The following is a 17,195-nucleotide window of genomic DNA, read 5'->3' as shown; positions in this document are numbered from 1 at the left end:
CAATGAATCCAGATAAGCTCATCAGCATTTCTGTTCTTTTTCTCCTGATTCACTACATGTCAAGGAAAAGGATTCTTTCATTAGGTGTACACTAGCACACCATACAAACTGCTGACTTTTCCCACTTCTCCGAACAGCTCGACTTAGGCTCTGCTTTTTCTTTTTTCAAAATATGCTGTGTTTCATTTGTAAGAATAGAAATGAATGAAAGATCTCCAGGGTGGTGCTAAGGGACTTGCCCGCTTGGAATTACGGTATTCTCAGCCATAGGAGTCAGAGTCCGAAGTCCATTCAGGGAGGAAGCCCTGAGCAGCATCCCAGTTAGCATAAGCCCCACGTTCTAATCACTAATTCTCAATCACAGCTGAAAAGATAAACAAGAAAATAATCTGGAAATCCACAAAAGCCTCCTTTAGTCCTACTGCTCCTCGCAGACATCACCAGCACAGAGGAAGGAATGGATCAGTGACTTACTAAGGGAAAGAGACAAAGCCCTGGGCATTCATGCAGGATTGATGATAATGAGGTGCAGGTGGTGATGAGGGACTGAACCAAAGGTTAGAGAGAAGCAGGAAATAGAAACTGATTGTTAGTTACTAACAGTGATTTCTGCTGTGCACTGCGGGCAACGCTGCCCTCTTACCGCCTCCTGAGACTGCGATTTACTCATGATTGTTAGCAGAGTTTGTAAAAGCACGTCCAGGAGGCTTTCCACCATCATCTCAACCTCTTCCATGACATCTCCCTCCTACAGTAAGTGGTGAGCAAACAGACAGTTAGAGACCGGAGAAAATGGATTGGCAGAGAATTCTTTGAGCCAGCCATACCACAAACACCCGCTTTGGTAGAGACCTCCACAATGGAGGTTCAGAGAAGTACAAACAAATTCAGTATGGGTACCAGATGCTGTTGTGATGCCAGCATGTTACCTCCTCCCTCTCATAGAAACATTCAGGGTCACGGATGTAAAGGTAAATCTGTAATCAAAGATCTGCATACATTCTAGAACACAACGGGGTCAGATTATGTTCAGTGCTCTTTATTCTATGGCAGCATTAATTCAGCTTATTACCCCGATACTTTTCATTTCATTCCTTTCACACAAAGCAGTAACTTGTTATTAGAAGTACTCACTGGTACAATTTATATTTAGCACTATGAGCTTCCTCCTTTAGAGTCAGGTGGGGAAGCTTCACCACCCTCTGTTTGTGAGCACTGCTTTAAATGATCAAGTTATCATTTGGATCAGAGTATTATATGATCATCAAAGCAGGGTGTTTAAACTCAGCAGCAATTTCTAGAAGTATGTGTGATTTCATTGATTGGATAATTTTAGAGTATTCACTTAACATGAATCATAAATTGCTAGTTACTGTCCCTTGCAGAACTACATGTCCTAGAGCTGCGTAGGGCTTTTGAACTTCACTGACATTTAAGTTCTGGGCTTGGATAAGGAAAATTAAACTGTGTCAAATCAGGTAAATGAATATACTTTTTTTCCTCTCCTAACAGCAAGAACACTGTGTAATCAGAATGCTCTGAGTCACACATACAAAAGCAGACCCAGATTACAAATGTTCTTTTGCTGACAGAAAATTAGCAGAAATTCATTTTCAGAAGGATCTTTGCAAAACCTCTATTAACTGACACAACTCACTCAGCCTTCAATTTAAGAAGTGAGTGATGGAATTAGAAAGTCAAGGAGCAGATTACCAAAGAGCTGGTCTTGATTATGGAGAAGATACTACTCAGAATCCCAGAGCAAATGAGAAGTTCCTTCTGCTGTCGTAGGTGAAGGTGAATGTGGTGAAGAACCACAGGAAGCAGAATGCGTCGGGACTCTGAAAGAAGGAAAATAAGATCACAGTTCTTATAAAAGAGACCTGAATTTCAATTATCTTCATTCAGTAGCCTTTAGGTATCCAAACTTGTTTGCTGATAAACAGCGTATTTAATTAATTGGTGCAAATTCTATCATACAGATTGCAGGAGAACACACTTCCAAGAGCTGTATATAAAAAACTAATAGTACATCTCATTTCAAAAGTTTGTAAATGCAGAATACACAAACTCTTCAATATTGTTCCAGCCTGAAAGCAGCATTTGTGAACTGATACGTGCAGACCTTGATTTCTTATTGTTCAGACTCTTTCCTCACTTCAAAGTGCTTTTCAGATCTGTTGTCACAGCTAAGAGAGCTTCTCAAGTATATGCCTCTTGGAAACTGGATGATTTTTCTCATTTACCTGGCTTACCAACCTAAACTGTATTTAAAGAGGAAGAGCAGGCAGCAGCTGCTGAAGACAGAAGCCAAAACAGAAAAAAATAGGGAAAAAAGTGGGAGGATGGCAAGGAACTGATAAGAGAGATGGAAGGGAAAGGAGCCAAGAAAAAGAGAATGGATCTTCCTTTAATTGCAAGACTGGAAGAGTAGGCAGGGTTGGCAGGTAAAAGATGTCTGGCAACTCATATTTTGAGAGACAGAGAGGACATGGGAGATTGCTGACCCGGGAGATGAGTATTGAGTGCACTAACTTCTGATTAGGGTAGATAAGTCATACGGTGCTTTTGATCTTCTTCTATTATATTCATAATTTCATTCATTTGAAATAAACTCAATCTTCAGCCCCTATTCATTTAATCCATCACAAAGAATTACTAATATGTTGATTTATACAAGTATGATAGTTACCACGTAAAGATTAAATACACTTTAAAAGAATGGTGGGCTTCTCTTGTAACTGTCTTCCTGTTTCTTTCTCATGCGATTAGCTTGCTAGAAAGTAGATTAATCTTCCTATCTATGTCTTCGGAACTAAAGTAGTAAACAATTAAAGAGTAATATAATGTATGAAATGGCACAGAATTTTATCAGCCTTCAGTAATCCAACTTATCTACAATGTATTTATTCACATTTCCTACCACAGAAAAACAAAGCAATACCCAGTGAAGATATGTAACAATGATGCTGCATAGATAAATAATTACCAAGTTCATTAGCTCTCAGTAGTGAACTGTTGACAACAAAGTGACAGCAAACTCTATGAATATCTTCTTCTTACTCTTAGTTCAGAGCCAACCTTGGCTTCATCCCACCATCTTACCTGAGAAGGAGAACAGGCGGCTGTCGACAGTGCGTGCAATGGACTGCAGCTTAACGACGTCCATTGACTGCCCGATGTGTACAGTACTGGGCATGCTGCCCAGAGTGCCCCTCACAAACTCTGCTACTTCCTGCACAGTAAACATCTGCAACAGCTCATCAAAGATAGCGGGGAAGGAGTTCAGCAAAGCAGCCTGTAAAAAAGCAAACGAAAAAGTTCAAAATTCTGAACTCTTTAAGCGCAGCTAAAGGCAGAGAAATAGAAACAATAGTAAAACTGAATTAAGGGTCTGGAAAAAGCTACTACATAGTGAACTATGGCTGGAGTTAATGTTTTGCAGTACCTCAAGTTCATAGTGACCAAATCACTAGTAGTATATAAAAATCAAGTTCTGTTGCATTACTTATACTAAGATAAGTTGAGCACAGTTCCTGTAGAACTTCAAAAGGTCATATTTTAGATAATAGCTTACAAAACAGAAAAAGGTATAGAAGAACAGAAAACAGTCAATTTTTTGCATGTTCACATTTTTTGAATAAATATAAAAAGTGCTTCTGATTACATTAACTCAATATTGACTTTTTGTACTGAGGAACTACAAAAGGCACTTAAAGCTCTTCAGAAAATATTCTGAAGAGCATGTTGACAGACCCTTAACCATGGCAATAACTGTCACGTGATATTACAGTATCTCTACAACAGGGATAGGGTGCAACTTCATGTGAAAGAGGCAACACATCATGCAAGTGAGTGTGCACATGATTCTTGCAATAATGGATACTTCCAGTAAGCTGGAGCTATCCAATCAATGGGAGTGCAGAAACAGTATCACTACAACACACCACAAATTCTTCATCTATTGTTTCACATCTCTTCAATTAATCCCCTATTCTCAAATTCCACAGACTTGGTGCCATAACTCCAAAATTTTACACTTCTTCTCTTCCTTTCTTTACGTCCTACCCAACAGCCATCCCCATTTTTTCTTCCTTAAAACTAATACAGATCCATGATGGTTGCTGCAAAGGCTGGTTTTCACAGAATCTTCTTGGTTGGAAAAGACCTTCAAGATCACCAAGTCCAACCACCAGCCTGACCTACTGGATCATCACCAATCCTGGCACTGAGGGACATGTGCCACGTCCACACATCTCCTGAACACCTCCTCCAGTGCTGAAGACTTCACCCTGTGCAGCCTACCCCAATGCTTCCCCAGTGAAGGGAACCCCAAAGGGAAGATTCTGATTTTGCTGTCCTACTTCCAAGCTGCCACCACTGTGCATGCTTACTTGCTGTTTTCCCTTCATTTCTCTGAAGCTGACCACACAATCCACACTGCCATCCTGCAGAACTTCAGATCTACTAGGCTTTCTTGCAGATCTCTGTTCAGCTTCGCCCCACCTGAGTCTTACCACCTATCATTATTTTCTCCTATTCTGCAAGATCTTCTCCTCATAGATTTCTCTGTTTCCTCATTCCATAAACACGTCTGAACATCTTTCATGGTGGCTCTAGCACTCGGAACGCCTCTTCTAATCTCATATAAAGACAGCTTCCTTTTTGCCATGTCTTTTTTCTAAGCATCTTTTCCTTCAAACAGCTCTATGCATTTAATAGTCTCTGACAAAGTGTAAGTTATGTTTATAACTAACTTGGCAAACACTGAAGAGCCCATTAAATTATTCTGAATATAAATTTACCTCTTTCTTCTTCGTGCTTGTTATCTTTCTCAACATCTTGTCTTGTTACACTCAATTCAGATTACACAAAAACCCACATAGCCTCCTGGGTGTTGTCACCTATTTGTTGCTACATAGATACAATGTACTAACAAAATAAACAAATATGAATCATTTAAATAGTTCATGGTACTTTGGAAGGCTGTAACAGCTGCAAATCCATTAATCATCATTATCTTTAGGATAATGCAAACAGAATTACAATACTGGCCCAACAAATTGTTACAGGAGTTTTCCTTAACTTATTTCTATGACTATGATGCAGAAGAGTTGCTGTGGCCATCAAGAATTTCCAGTAGCAATCTAAGGATATGCATGGGATCTCTTTGGGAAGCTTTGGATCTGTCTCGAGAACAGCTGTATTGTTGCAGCAATTCCTGGAAGGGCCCTTTTTGGTGTAAGAACCTAAAGTGTTCTGGAGCATTGTTCTTGTCAAACTACTTGCCTGGAAGTAAGGAGCAGTTTTTATCTCACTGCTGAAAAAGGCTGCACTGAGATCTAATATCCTACATAAAAGAAATGTGAAGGAAATTATATTTACTAAGGCCTCAAACATTTATGTGTAACAGTTGCCCAAGTTTCTGAAACTCACACATTATCTCCTTGGTTTGCCTGAACAACGTGATTTATGCAGTCTTGCATATGCCCTCAACAGTGTATTTCTGAAGTGCTAATGCTATCAGCTGTTCCATTAATTACTGAAATATTCCACATTTCTTAGTTTTAAAGCACCAGCCACGTAAATATTAAATTTCAGTTTATATGCAGGAAAAGATGGATTGGGGTAAAGAAAAGGGATTCACTGGGAACATCCATGATGAAATACTTGAGCAGTTTTGAGGATCATTACTTACAAAATTAAATGTCGGCCTTGAAGTGCCACCACTTTTTTGTGGAGCACATGTCCCAGCTCCGCTCACCTGACCTCCAGGCTGAGAGGCCTATGGGGCAATTGGGATCAAGGGGCAACACAGCGGCACGGGGAAAACAAAACAGTAAACTTTTCAAAGATTAAACAAGGACAAACTTTCCAAATTACAAAAGTCTAGAGCAAAGATAGTAAGAAGAAAAAAAAAAAAGCAAAAAAAAAGCAGAGAGAAAGAGAAAATACCCCCATCCTCAAATCTAGTTTCTCTCTGTACCTGTGATCACTACAACTAGAAACCAAACAAACCCAACCTAAACATCTTGTGTTCACCAGATGCTGCTCCCACTCACCATCTGAAAGAATCTGTGCACTGATTTCTCATGCTCCTGTGTCATCTCATTATACCCGCTAATAAGTGATTAAATAAAAGAGTAGAGCAACTCTTCTCAAAACCTTGCAGAACACCTTCTTAAGAAAGAGATCACGCTGCTGGCAGCTTCCCTAATCACTGGAGTCACTCTGTTTTGTTGTGACATTCACAGCAACTGCTGCTTTGACAGGTTTCAGTAGGTGTTCAAAACATCTGCAAATCGTAAATTAGTAATTACAAATCACCTTCATATTACCAGGACATTCTAGGTGATCCATCTCTGAGATTTCCTGAGCGTAATATTTAACATTATTATTCAGATCTTTTAAACACAGAAGTATCTCATTTAGTACAGTGCTCTTTCAAATATGAAATGAGACATTGCAAAATCCTCACTCACTCTGAGTGGTATCTGTAGCCCACAGAAGTGACAGTGAATTAATCTGGGCCACATTTAAAATAACATATTAAATGAGAGTGTAGGTATCAGAGCTTGCTTGCAGTCAGGCTGCATGCCATTCTAACTAATGTTAGACTACGCTGGAATTAAATTTTCCAGATTGAGAGTACATCAAATGAACTCCTCCACAGCAGTGTTGCTGTGACCTCTATTTTCAACATGAGCTCCTGTAACCAAGGATTTAGAATTCCCTTATGACAACTGGAATACACATGGGAGACTTGGCAATACATTTTACTTTCGTGAAGAGGAGAAATTGAATTATCATGTGATGAGTTGTTTTCCTCTTGAGACTCCACAGTTCAGTACCTGTAACTGATATGGTGCAAAGACACTCTCTAGTAAGATTGACTACGCTGTTTTTCAGTATCGTCACATTCTTAGAGCAAGAACACTACACTAATCTGCACTCAACTGTCACACGCCCTTATACTATCATCGCAGAAAACAGCTGCCCTTTGGCTCGCAGTTAAAAAGTGTAGAAAATAGCAAACCTGTGTGAAGATGAGAGTCTCAGAACTCCTGCTGTCCAAGCTGAGCACAAATCTGATGGACTGGAAAAGCTCTTGGATGCTGGAGCGGAACTGCTCCTCCTCCATTCCACACGTAGCTCTGGAGTAAAGGATCCGAGATTGGACAATGAACTTGAAAAGATATTCCAAGGCCTTAAGGAGCAGGAGAGGGAGGAAATTAAGATAGAGAGAAAGAAAAATACAGGAGCTTTAAAGAGAACCAGGAAAGATTCAAGGTGCATAATTCTTCAGCTTTAGAAAAGAAAAAGAAAAACAGGTTCTGTTAAGTTTTATAATTCAGTTAAGGAAGCACTTCTCATACACAAGCATTCATTCTCAATAATCTCTGTGGCCAGTATCCCTCACTACTAACAACAAAAAATAAGCATGCGTTTAATTCAAGTAGATAAAGTTACACAGTCTGAGGAAGATTTTGGCAAAGACAGGAGATTTACAGTTTGCTAATGACTTGGCAAAGGGACTGTATCTGAAGAAGCTGTTTTCCTGTCTTCATTCACATTTTACCTTTAATTACTTGGGTTTGCTGATCTGGGTAAGGGTGGTCTGTCAGTGGAACAGAAGAAGGGTTACCTGGAAAAACAACTGTCTGTTTTTCAATAGGAACAAAACAGCAAGGTCTGCCTTTACTTCTGACAGCCACAGGTACAGACAGAAGTGAGTGCAGACACGAGCAGAAGACAAGCATGGCACATGAAGCTCACAGCAGTAGCCAGCAGAAGCTGTGCTACACAATGCTACACTTCTTTACTTTTTACTTCCAGCTGGGGTAACTTCATGAGCCTTCCTTTTATCACCTCATATGAAACTTGGAGAGCACCCAGCAGAGGAACAACCTGCAGAGAAGGTGGCATTTAACCCCAATATGCATAGGTTGCTCCAAAAATAACACTTCCCATTTATCTCCATGGAAACAATAACAGGTACAAAGAACACAGTAACACTATTTGATAGAGCAAACTTTCAGCTACAAAACACTATTTTTCAACACAGCCACTACCATCAGCTGTGCATTTTTGCTAGCGATGAACAAGAGCTCATAAAAGTCTGCACAGGTTCAGGTGAGCACTGTCACTGTCACCACTGCTGAAGCACAACTGTGTTCACATCCCCACTGTATGGTATCCACAGATGTTCAGAAAGCATCGACAAGTGTCAATAGGTGCCATATTTTTCTGCACAGATGAATTCAGTGATGCATCTTTACTTATATATATACATACACGCATACACACTTCCACGTCAGATGTCATTTTGTCAGAGTGCCGCCATCACTTGTACAGCAACAAAACATAAGGGAGTACTGGCAGGACGGTTCAACCTCTGCTGCCAACCCACCAACGTTCACCTCTGATGTTGTGGGCCAACATCATAAAATAGGAGGCATTACTTTCAGAGCAGCCCTCACAATGTGTGATAGATGCTGCAGTTTGGAGGATTGACAAAGAGGATATTTTTGTAGGAAAATGGTAATTTGATCAATGACATGTCTAGAAAGTCTGGATTTGCAACCTAAACACCTTTAGGTAAAACTCTGAAAATGTATTCAGAACTCCATTTATTTGGCACCAGTGTCAAGGAACGATGACACATTGTTCTACAGAGCCTGCAACAAGCTTGCCAATCTATCACAGGCCCTCAGAGATGCTATGATGACAATGTCATACTCCACACAGACAGAATGCCTTTTCCATCATTTGGCACACATAACTGTCCACACTGAAACACACTAAATATCAATGACATTTAGACTTCACTCTTCTCTCAGTGCTTAACGAGACAGACCATTACGAGAGCATTAAGGAAGACAGATGTATAGTCTGATGTATCCTCAGAACTCAGCACAGGAAACAACCAGCCTGCAATTACTAATCATAGTTTATAAAGAAACATTAGAGCTATTACACTGACTCAAAATTATTCTTGCCTGCCTCATTGTTTGGGAGCTTAAAGTAATTCCAATGACAAATTTTACTCCTATTTATTTTTTTCCATCCATAAGATGCTTGAGCCACCACACTATATTTGTGTATTATATGCAATGTCATGTTCTAAGCTTTAGAATGCTACAGCTTTAAGGACAGAGAATGAGAAAGCTTTCATAAATCCATCACAGATTTCAAAATCCTGGTGATAATTACAGCCATTTTTTCAGTAACCTGGCAGGACTCTACTTATACTTCTGCACTAGAGCACCTCCCAGTGTAGCTTCCTTACTCCAAAGAACTCCAGCAGGAAGTAACACTTTACATTTCTGTCTATTTCCAGACAAAGGTGAGTTGGTTCACAGCAGTCTGCTCTTTAAGGTTAGCAACTCTGCTGCTAACACAAAATAAGGCAGGTCAAGATCTGACAGGTTTTATAGGTTTGGTATAGATAACCAGAATTCTAACGTGAAAGCTCATGACTTTAACGTGAAGACTATGTTTTGCAACAAATAAGAGGATTTCTGTCTGCAAATCTGTAATTCTTTGTTGGAAGTGCAATGGCAGGCTTTCCGCCTTGGCACAGACACCTAACCTGCTGCCTAGAATGAATCCAAAACAACCAACCAAAGAGTTCACTCTATTCACACAGGCTGAGGAGGTAAAAACACAATCCAAGCCCTAATAGTACACATCAGCACTTGGACTAACTTTGCATTTTACTACTTACAAAATACCAGATATGACAAACACAGGCCCTTAAAGATGTAGAAGTGCACTGAAGATATTCAAGCCTTCTATTATGTTCAGGATAATATAAAAAGAGAGATGTCAAAAGGAGAATAGTATCACATTAGAAGAAGTTCCTTTGAAAAAGAGGTTCCAGCAGCTGAGCGTGCATCTGTTACTTGCAAGTCTGAAGTCTCATGGTACCATCCCATGAAAAACTGAAATGACAAACACAATCATAACCTCACTTCCTCTCAACCAAATAATCCTCAAATTTTATCAGTGGTGCTCCAGCAAAGAAGAGAAATGGGGAAAGAAATGTGCATTTAGAGAACGTGTCAAACAACTTCTACTTACTGACGAGTAACCTTCCTTTCTTCTCTGAGGGACTGTCCACATGCATGTTCACTCTTGTGAAAGCAGCAGAGCACACCTCAACTTGCATGGATTACCTAGTGCTCAGCTGCAATGTTCCAGAAGAACTAAAAGCAGAAGACTACTCTAACAAACACAGCATCGGTTGGAAGCTGCTACAATTATACAGGTAAAGTGTTGGATAAATTTCAATTGATGTAGCAGATTAAGATACTCTTCAGAGACATCACTAGAATCACTTGTGCTTTCAAGGACTATGCTCAAACACCACTGAATGACCTTAATGTAGCATACTCCAGTGAACAGTCCAGCAGCACATCTGGACTCATCTGCCATAGAGATGAAAAGCCTGTTCAGTTCCAAAGGCAAAGCATACCTGATGTTCAGAGTATGCACAGATGAATCAACCTTAAGATGAAACCTGTTGCAAGAAAAAGCACAGATTACTTTCCTAGGCCAAGACACCAAACATCACTTTAGGAAATAACCTGGAGTATGTAGAACAGGCGACCTTATCATACACACAATATATATAAAGATGACTATTAGCTCTGAATGTCTTCACTGTCCTAACCAAAATGAACAAAAGTAATATTCAAAAAGCCACCTTCATAAAAATACACGGAAATAAATATATAGGCAGTCTCAAAGGACAGCCCCAAACAAGACACCAACATCCAGGTAAAATCCCGTAAGTAACTAGATTATTAGCTAAAGAAGGACGTTCTGGTTTTACTGGGCTTTAAGGAAACTCACCGGAGCTTTTGTGGAAAACATGAACATTCTTCTTACAAATAAACAAAAGAATATTTGCATGCTGCTCATTCACCAAACTAAAATACAGACAGTGGTCTATACAGGCATCCACTTCATGTTCAAGAGCAGCCAGCAAACTTCTTCCTGCTCCTGGCAACAAATAGAGTCCTTTCTTCAAGTGCAGGAAGCATCTATTCTGCATTACTAAGATAAAAAGCACAGAGATTCAAGTGGAGGTACCAATTAGAGTCTTGTGAGGTAAGAGACCTGAGGCAAAGTTTAGAAAAGCATTAAAAATAAAAGAAGGAGCAAGTCCTAGAAACAGGCTGTCCACGGTGGAATGAGTGTAATCACCCTAAGAATTTTCTACTGTTCTTAGAAAAAGCAAGACTGTAGAAAATACAAATCACCAATGAGGTAATTACTTCTGAATGAGATAATTAGGAGTAAGTCCAGAAAGACTGACATTTCTTTTTGAAATTCAGAGTGAAGAAAACAGTCTGGAGAATTCTGCAGTCTCAAAAGGCAGTTTGAGAATATAGTTCTGAATGCCTCACCTCCCTGGCTGCCACTGCTCAGAAAATATGGCTTTTCATGAAATCAGCTGGAAAGTACAACACTGCTTGAGCCTCTGCCAAACACTGACCTTTTTCTTTTTACTGATTCATGTAAAACCTTGTGGCGATGGTATGGTTCAGCTCCAGAACACGGATATGAAGACGAAATTTCCTGAGATCTGAGAAGAGATCTTGCTTTTTAAGTGGATGCCTTGATATAAGCAAAGCCATGTGTGATTACACCAACAGGAAATGCCTGAAGCTGGAACTGCACTGCCTAGAGACACTTCACTAGTTTTGCCATGTCTAGCAGGAAAGGTAAAACCGTCTGTGAGGCTAACCATGGAGAGTCCTGCTACAGAATTTTCCACATAGGCACAGGCAGGTGTACTTGGATGCAGCTTACATGGAGTTTGTTATGGGCAACAAGCAAGGACAATGATGGGATGTGTTCTAGGACAGCTAGAGAAGTCCCTATGTTTCACAGAACACTCCAGGTTTCACAGAAGTTTTCTGAGAAAAAGTCTTGAGCAAGGAGAACCATTTCTGAAATAGCCTAGAGCAGTGCTTGTTGACACTAAGGTCTGGATTAGAATCGTATGACGTGTCTGCATATCCATCATGTCCATGGGGAATCAAGAAAGAAAATGAAGATCTTAATTTGGGCCTCCAAGATCTACTTGTGAAGCCGACTATTCACCTTAAAATGTAACAGCAACCACAGTGATAGAGGATGCCCTGTTAGGTCTAAAGAACCTCTGCTGTTCATTGCTAGGAAAGGGGCTGTCAGATCTTCAAAGCGACCCTACTCACTGACAAGACAGCTGCTGTCTAGGCAAACACTTCAGATTCCAAGTAAGCAAAGAGCTGCTTTGGCATCCTTGAAAGAATTTATTAACTTACTTATTTTCAAACAGCATGTTGAATAACTGACCTTCTGAAAGACATTCTAACATTCATACTTTCACACTTGCTGAAGAGAACTAACATGAGGTTCAACAAACTCCACTGAGGAACAATATCATACATGTGCGTCTGTTGCACTGCATACCAGTGAATAGTTTGAGGGGAAAGAAAGCCTTCTCTCAGCCATTCCCGTTAGGGAATGGCCTCCTGTTTCACTATTTTAACAGGTTCCTTTGCAATTCCAAAAAATGAGCAATGAGGATGGAAACAAACAGAATGAGAAAGCTGGGAGTTCCAACAGAATTTCAAGAAAATTCATATTTGGCCCATTTTTACTATTCACTATGGAACTGTGGTTGAAAAATATTCAAGTAGTTTCTAAATACATAAATATCTACAAAAGACAAAGTAAAAACGGATATACTGCTCATATAATTGGATTGCTCAGGTTGGAAAAGATCTTAAACATCAAGTCCAACTGCAACCTCACCATACTACCCAAACTCTAACAACCCACCGCTAAATCATCCATCTTCTAAGTATCAAGATCAGGAGATCCTGAATCACAGAATCACAGAATTACCCAGGTTGGAAGGGACCTCAAGGATCATCAAGTCCAACCACAGCCTAACTGCAGTACCCTAACTCCAGCAGCCCTCTGCTGAATCAGATCTCCGAGCACCACATCCAAATGGCTCTTAAACTCATCCAGGGACAGTGACTCAACCACCTCCCTGGGGAGCCTATTCCAGTGTTTAACCACCCTTTCTGTAAAGAAGTGTTTCCTAACATCCAACCTAAACTTACCTTGGCCATTTCCCCTCGTCTTGTCACCTGTCACCAGTGAGAAGAGACCAACCCGCTCTCACTGTAAGCACCTTTCAGGTACTGGAAGAGAGCGATAAGGTCTCCTCTCAGGTGCCTCTTCCCCAGACTACACAGCCCCAGCTCCCTCAGCCTCTCCTCATAGGGCTGATTTTCCAAGCCCTTCACAGCCTCGTTGCCCTACTCTGGACCTGCTCCAGTACCTCCACGTCCTTTCTGTACTGAGGTGCCCAAAACTGAACCCAGCACTTGAGGTGAGGCCTCACAGTGCCTAGTACAGGGCAGGATGACTTCCCTGCTCCTGCTCACCGCTCCATTCCTGATCCAAGCCAGGATGCCATCGGCCTTCTTGCCCACCTAGGCACACTGCTGGCTCACATTCAGCCAACTGTCCATCAGCACGCCAAGGTCCCTTTCCATTAGGCAGCCTTCCAGCCACTCCTCCCCAAGCCTGCAGGGTTGCCTGGGGTTGTTGTGACCAAAAAGCAGGACCTGACACTTGGCCCTATTGAAACTCATGCCGTTAACCTTGGCCCATCGATCCAGTCTGTCCAGGTTCCTCTGCAGTGCCCTTCTCCCCTCTGGCAGATCAACACTCCCAATTGACAGCCAGTTAAAAGTAGGGATGCTGTACCATTCAAATTCTCAAAAAACAAAAATTACTTTCTCAAAAATGTTGAAAAATTAGACCAAAGGAGGCAAAGCAAAGTATAAAAATACCACAAAAGGGAATGAAAAACAGTGATAAAATCTGAAATGTTTACTAAGACACAAGCACAAAGACACTCACAAGAAACAACCTCTAACTTTCCCTTGCTTTTCCCAGAACTTAAAGCAGCGATATGTGTGTGCATGTGTGCTTTTCACCCATGACATGCTTCACTTGTGATGTGAAAAAGTGAGAAAAGTGGGGAAAAAAAAGAAAAAATCTCTGCCACTGATGCTAGTTTCAAAAGTGCCCAGGCTCAAAATGTTTGGATGTAAGCCTGCTTACAGTAAGAAGGTACAGATGGACAATCACTCAAAGACACTTTCCTGCAAAATTTGGAATCATGTATTTATGTGCATTCTCTTTCTCTCTTACAATTACTTATAGTAAAACAAATACTTCATTTATTCTCTGAATTCTCTGTAATTAGTATAAAAATTATTCCCTTGACTTCACACAACATTAGAAAGTTGGGCCTTCTTTCAGCATCATACTCTTGTCAGGGAACCAATGATAAATAGTAGAATTTCCAGCTTCTTAAAACAGGATAGAACTTCCATTGGTGACATAATGAAACTACGTCACAGCCACAAACGGAATTTGTACCTCTGATCCATGGTAACTCTGCCTAATACATTTAAAATCATTGTTCCTTAAAGTGCAAGGTGTAGACATAAGTATATGTAACACGTGCATATACGCACCACTGAAGTCCCACTTAAATCTCCTTAAGGCTTCAAAAGGACTTAAGAAGATGCTGTTCTTTCATTGTTTTCTGCACCAGAGTGAATCTATCTCCCCCTAACATTACACTTTTGGCAATAAAAAAATAACTCTAGTTAAACACTTAAGATGCCAATGACAGACAGCTTCAGATTTTATTTGCAGCTTCCTCAGCCCTTCACAAATGAAACAGACACATAAAAATTTCTAATGCATACATACTCTCATTGCCTCCTGGATGTGATCTTGGCGTACAAGCTCAGCTGAACGGTCCATGTACCACTTCAAACATCGGATCAGTTCCCTGAATGTAACAGCAAAAAGAACAGTAACATGAAGATTAGCCATCACTGTCGAGTTTAAATAATATTCAATCACAATTGCTTCAGGATAGATCGTTACCACTGCACACTGTTCAGAGGCTGTCCCCTTCAACTTTTTTATCTTTCAACCCAAAATTTGTTCAAGCCTGCTTTTTGCATAGCCTTCTGCAAGAGCAGACATTAAAGTGTTTGCAAATATGACTGTACAGCCTGTCTCTTGTACTTAACTCATTTCACACATTTTTAGCAGCATTCTTTTTCATCTCTACTTAGTCAGCCTGTGGGAAGATGGTGAGAAGGTGCCCAAGGAGGTGAAGTTGCTCCTGCGGCAGCAGTAGCAGCTTCAATACCATCTTAAAATTAGTCAGGCAGCAAACATTTTAGTTCTAGGGAAAAATCTATTAAAAAGAAGTCTAATTTCAGTCCACTCCAATCAGCAGCGACAGCGGTGCTACCTACTGAATTTTACACAACATATGCATCTATTTAAATTTCTAAATCAGAAAATAATTTCTTCCCTGTAACTGACATAAACTATAAGAACACCAAATGATACTATTAAAGATAGAACTATATCGCTTGCCTTTATCAAAACTGAGATCAAGACATACTCTACCCTTTTGGCATGAAATGTCAGGCTTCCTCTAAGTAAGCAGTGTTTAGAAACTGAAGATCCAAAGAACCATCTTCCTGGAGTGCACAATACCATTTGGACTACCTTAAAGAGCTGTGTTTAAAACATATTTACTAGGCATCAGAGTGAAAAAAGTGATTACTAATACAAGGCAGAACACCTTTTTAGCCTCTGTACATGACAACGCCTTCCAGTGTTGTGTACTATCCGCAGTTCTTTGCCTGTCATTGTCAGTATTTTTGTTAAGTAAAACTAAAACCCTGAATGGTAAGTCATTCTGCTTTCCTAATCATGTCTATCTTGTTGCTTGATACAAAACTCAAAAAAGTACACCAGAAAATAAAGCAGAATCTTCAAAGTAATAGTGAAAATTAAGATTCTGATCCACTGAAATATATACTTACTCTAATAAAATGGAAAACCATCACCTTACATAAACATCTGTCTATTTTGGAAGAAGTAATGATAATTAGTTCTGCAAGCTTTCACACACATCCTATATCCCAATGTCCTTGGACAAGAAATGTATATACTCTTGCAGTTCATTAGCTGACAGATTGACAAGGAGGTGTTGCTGAGTGACATAAAACAATGAAAACAGAATTTGTCACTTCAGAAAGGCAAAGTAAAAAATCAACGTCTGCTCGTTTCTGGCAACAATACAATGAGCAGCTTTTCTCTGAAACTGTGCTGGAAAAATTTTGTCCAGATAGTTCTATTTTATTTTTGAAAACCTCTGCTAACACAAACATTATGACTCTTAGTGACATCATTCAAAGGCTTCTAACACCATCTCTTGAAGTGATGGATAAACAAAACTTACTTATAAGCCAATGCTCCTGCAAAGTGCTTCTGAATATAAGTGTCCATCACAGGTCGAAAATGAAAATACTTGCTGTCACGCAGCAGATTTATGATGAACACCTGTAAGAGATGAAGTAATGAGCCCTCACTGAAGGAAACTGCACACAGTGTTCTATAATAAACAAGACAACGGAACAACAAAACACATGATTTTCTTCAAACAGTCAATACTTTCATTACGAGATGTTATTGTGTGCTTCTCCCAAGTGATAGTGAATACTGCTCCCCACCCAACTGTGGCTTGAAGCCATCCGGGATTACTGTATAAATTAAAAATCACTGACCATGAGATAAAGAAAAACAAAGGTTCATCAGCTTACCAAAGACTGAAAGACTAACAAGCCATACTTCTCGGTGTTGTCATCCAAAACTACAAACAGTGTGTCCAGAATGTCTTGAAGGAACTAAAATGACATTAATGAACAGTAAGTTTCAATTGTATTCAAAATAAAAACTCTTTGCCCTGCTTGAATTATGTCACACATGTTGATGCCTTTGTAAACCCAAGGACAAACCATTTCAAGTTCACACATAAGACAGATTTTCATTTGTTTTTTACTAAGAATTTTTCCTTTCATGAGGAATATTTCTAAATGAAAATATGAGATAAACAAGAACAAAAATAAGAAATATGTACTACACATAAATATAACTGAGTGTTCCTTTCTCTGCCAGCTGAGCTGACCTAAGTGCTACGTGGCAAAACAATGTAGTTTGATTATCATAACATCAGAGTGTATTGGATGCCATTCCCATCAAATTTAAGACAGGAAGCACATTAAATGGTGCTCCAAATT

General features: G+C 39.9%; 1 protein-coding gene across 1 annotated transcript in view; it reads right to left on the bottom strand.

Annotated features, from left to right (window-relative positions):
- The window catches only part of LOC100545181 (dedicator of cytokinesis protein 3), a 49,080-nt gene that overhangs the window by 22,819 nt on the left and 9,066 nt on the right, over positions 1 to 17,195 (bottom strand). Inside the window, exons 6-12 of the mRNA XM_031555496.1 lie at positions 16,719 to 16,802; positions 16,358 to 16,458; positions 14,800 to 14,881; positions 7,037 to 7,207; positions 3,106 to 3,298; positions 1,714 to 1,841; positions 644 to 748 (exon numbers count right to left, since the gene is read on the bottom strand). Of these exons, the coding sequence (XP_031411356.1) occupies positions 644 to 748; positions 1,714 to 1,841; positions 3,106 to 3,298; positions 7,037 to 7,207; positions 14,800 to 14,881; positions 16,358 to 16,458; positions 16,719 to 16,802 (864 nt within the window). The remainder of the gene's footprint in view (positions 1 to 643; positions 749 to 1,713; positions 1,842 to 3,105; positions 3,299 to 7,036; positions 7,208 to 14,799; positions 14,882 to 16,357; positions 16,459 to 16,718; positions 16,803 to 17,195) is intronic.

The sequence above is a fragment of the Meleagris gallopavo genome, chromosome 14 (assembly GCF_000146605.3).
Source record: "Meleagris gallopavo isolate NT-WF06-2002-E0010 breed Aviagen turkey brand Nicholas breeding stock chromosome 14, Turkey_5.1, whole genome shotgun sequence".
NCBI classification, from domain to species: domain Eukaryota; kingdom Metazoa; phylum Chordata; class Aves; order Galliformes; family Phasianidae; genus Meleagris; species Meleagris gallopavo.
This window is presented reverse-complemented; position numbering and strand designations above follow the sequence as displayed.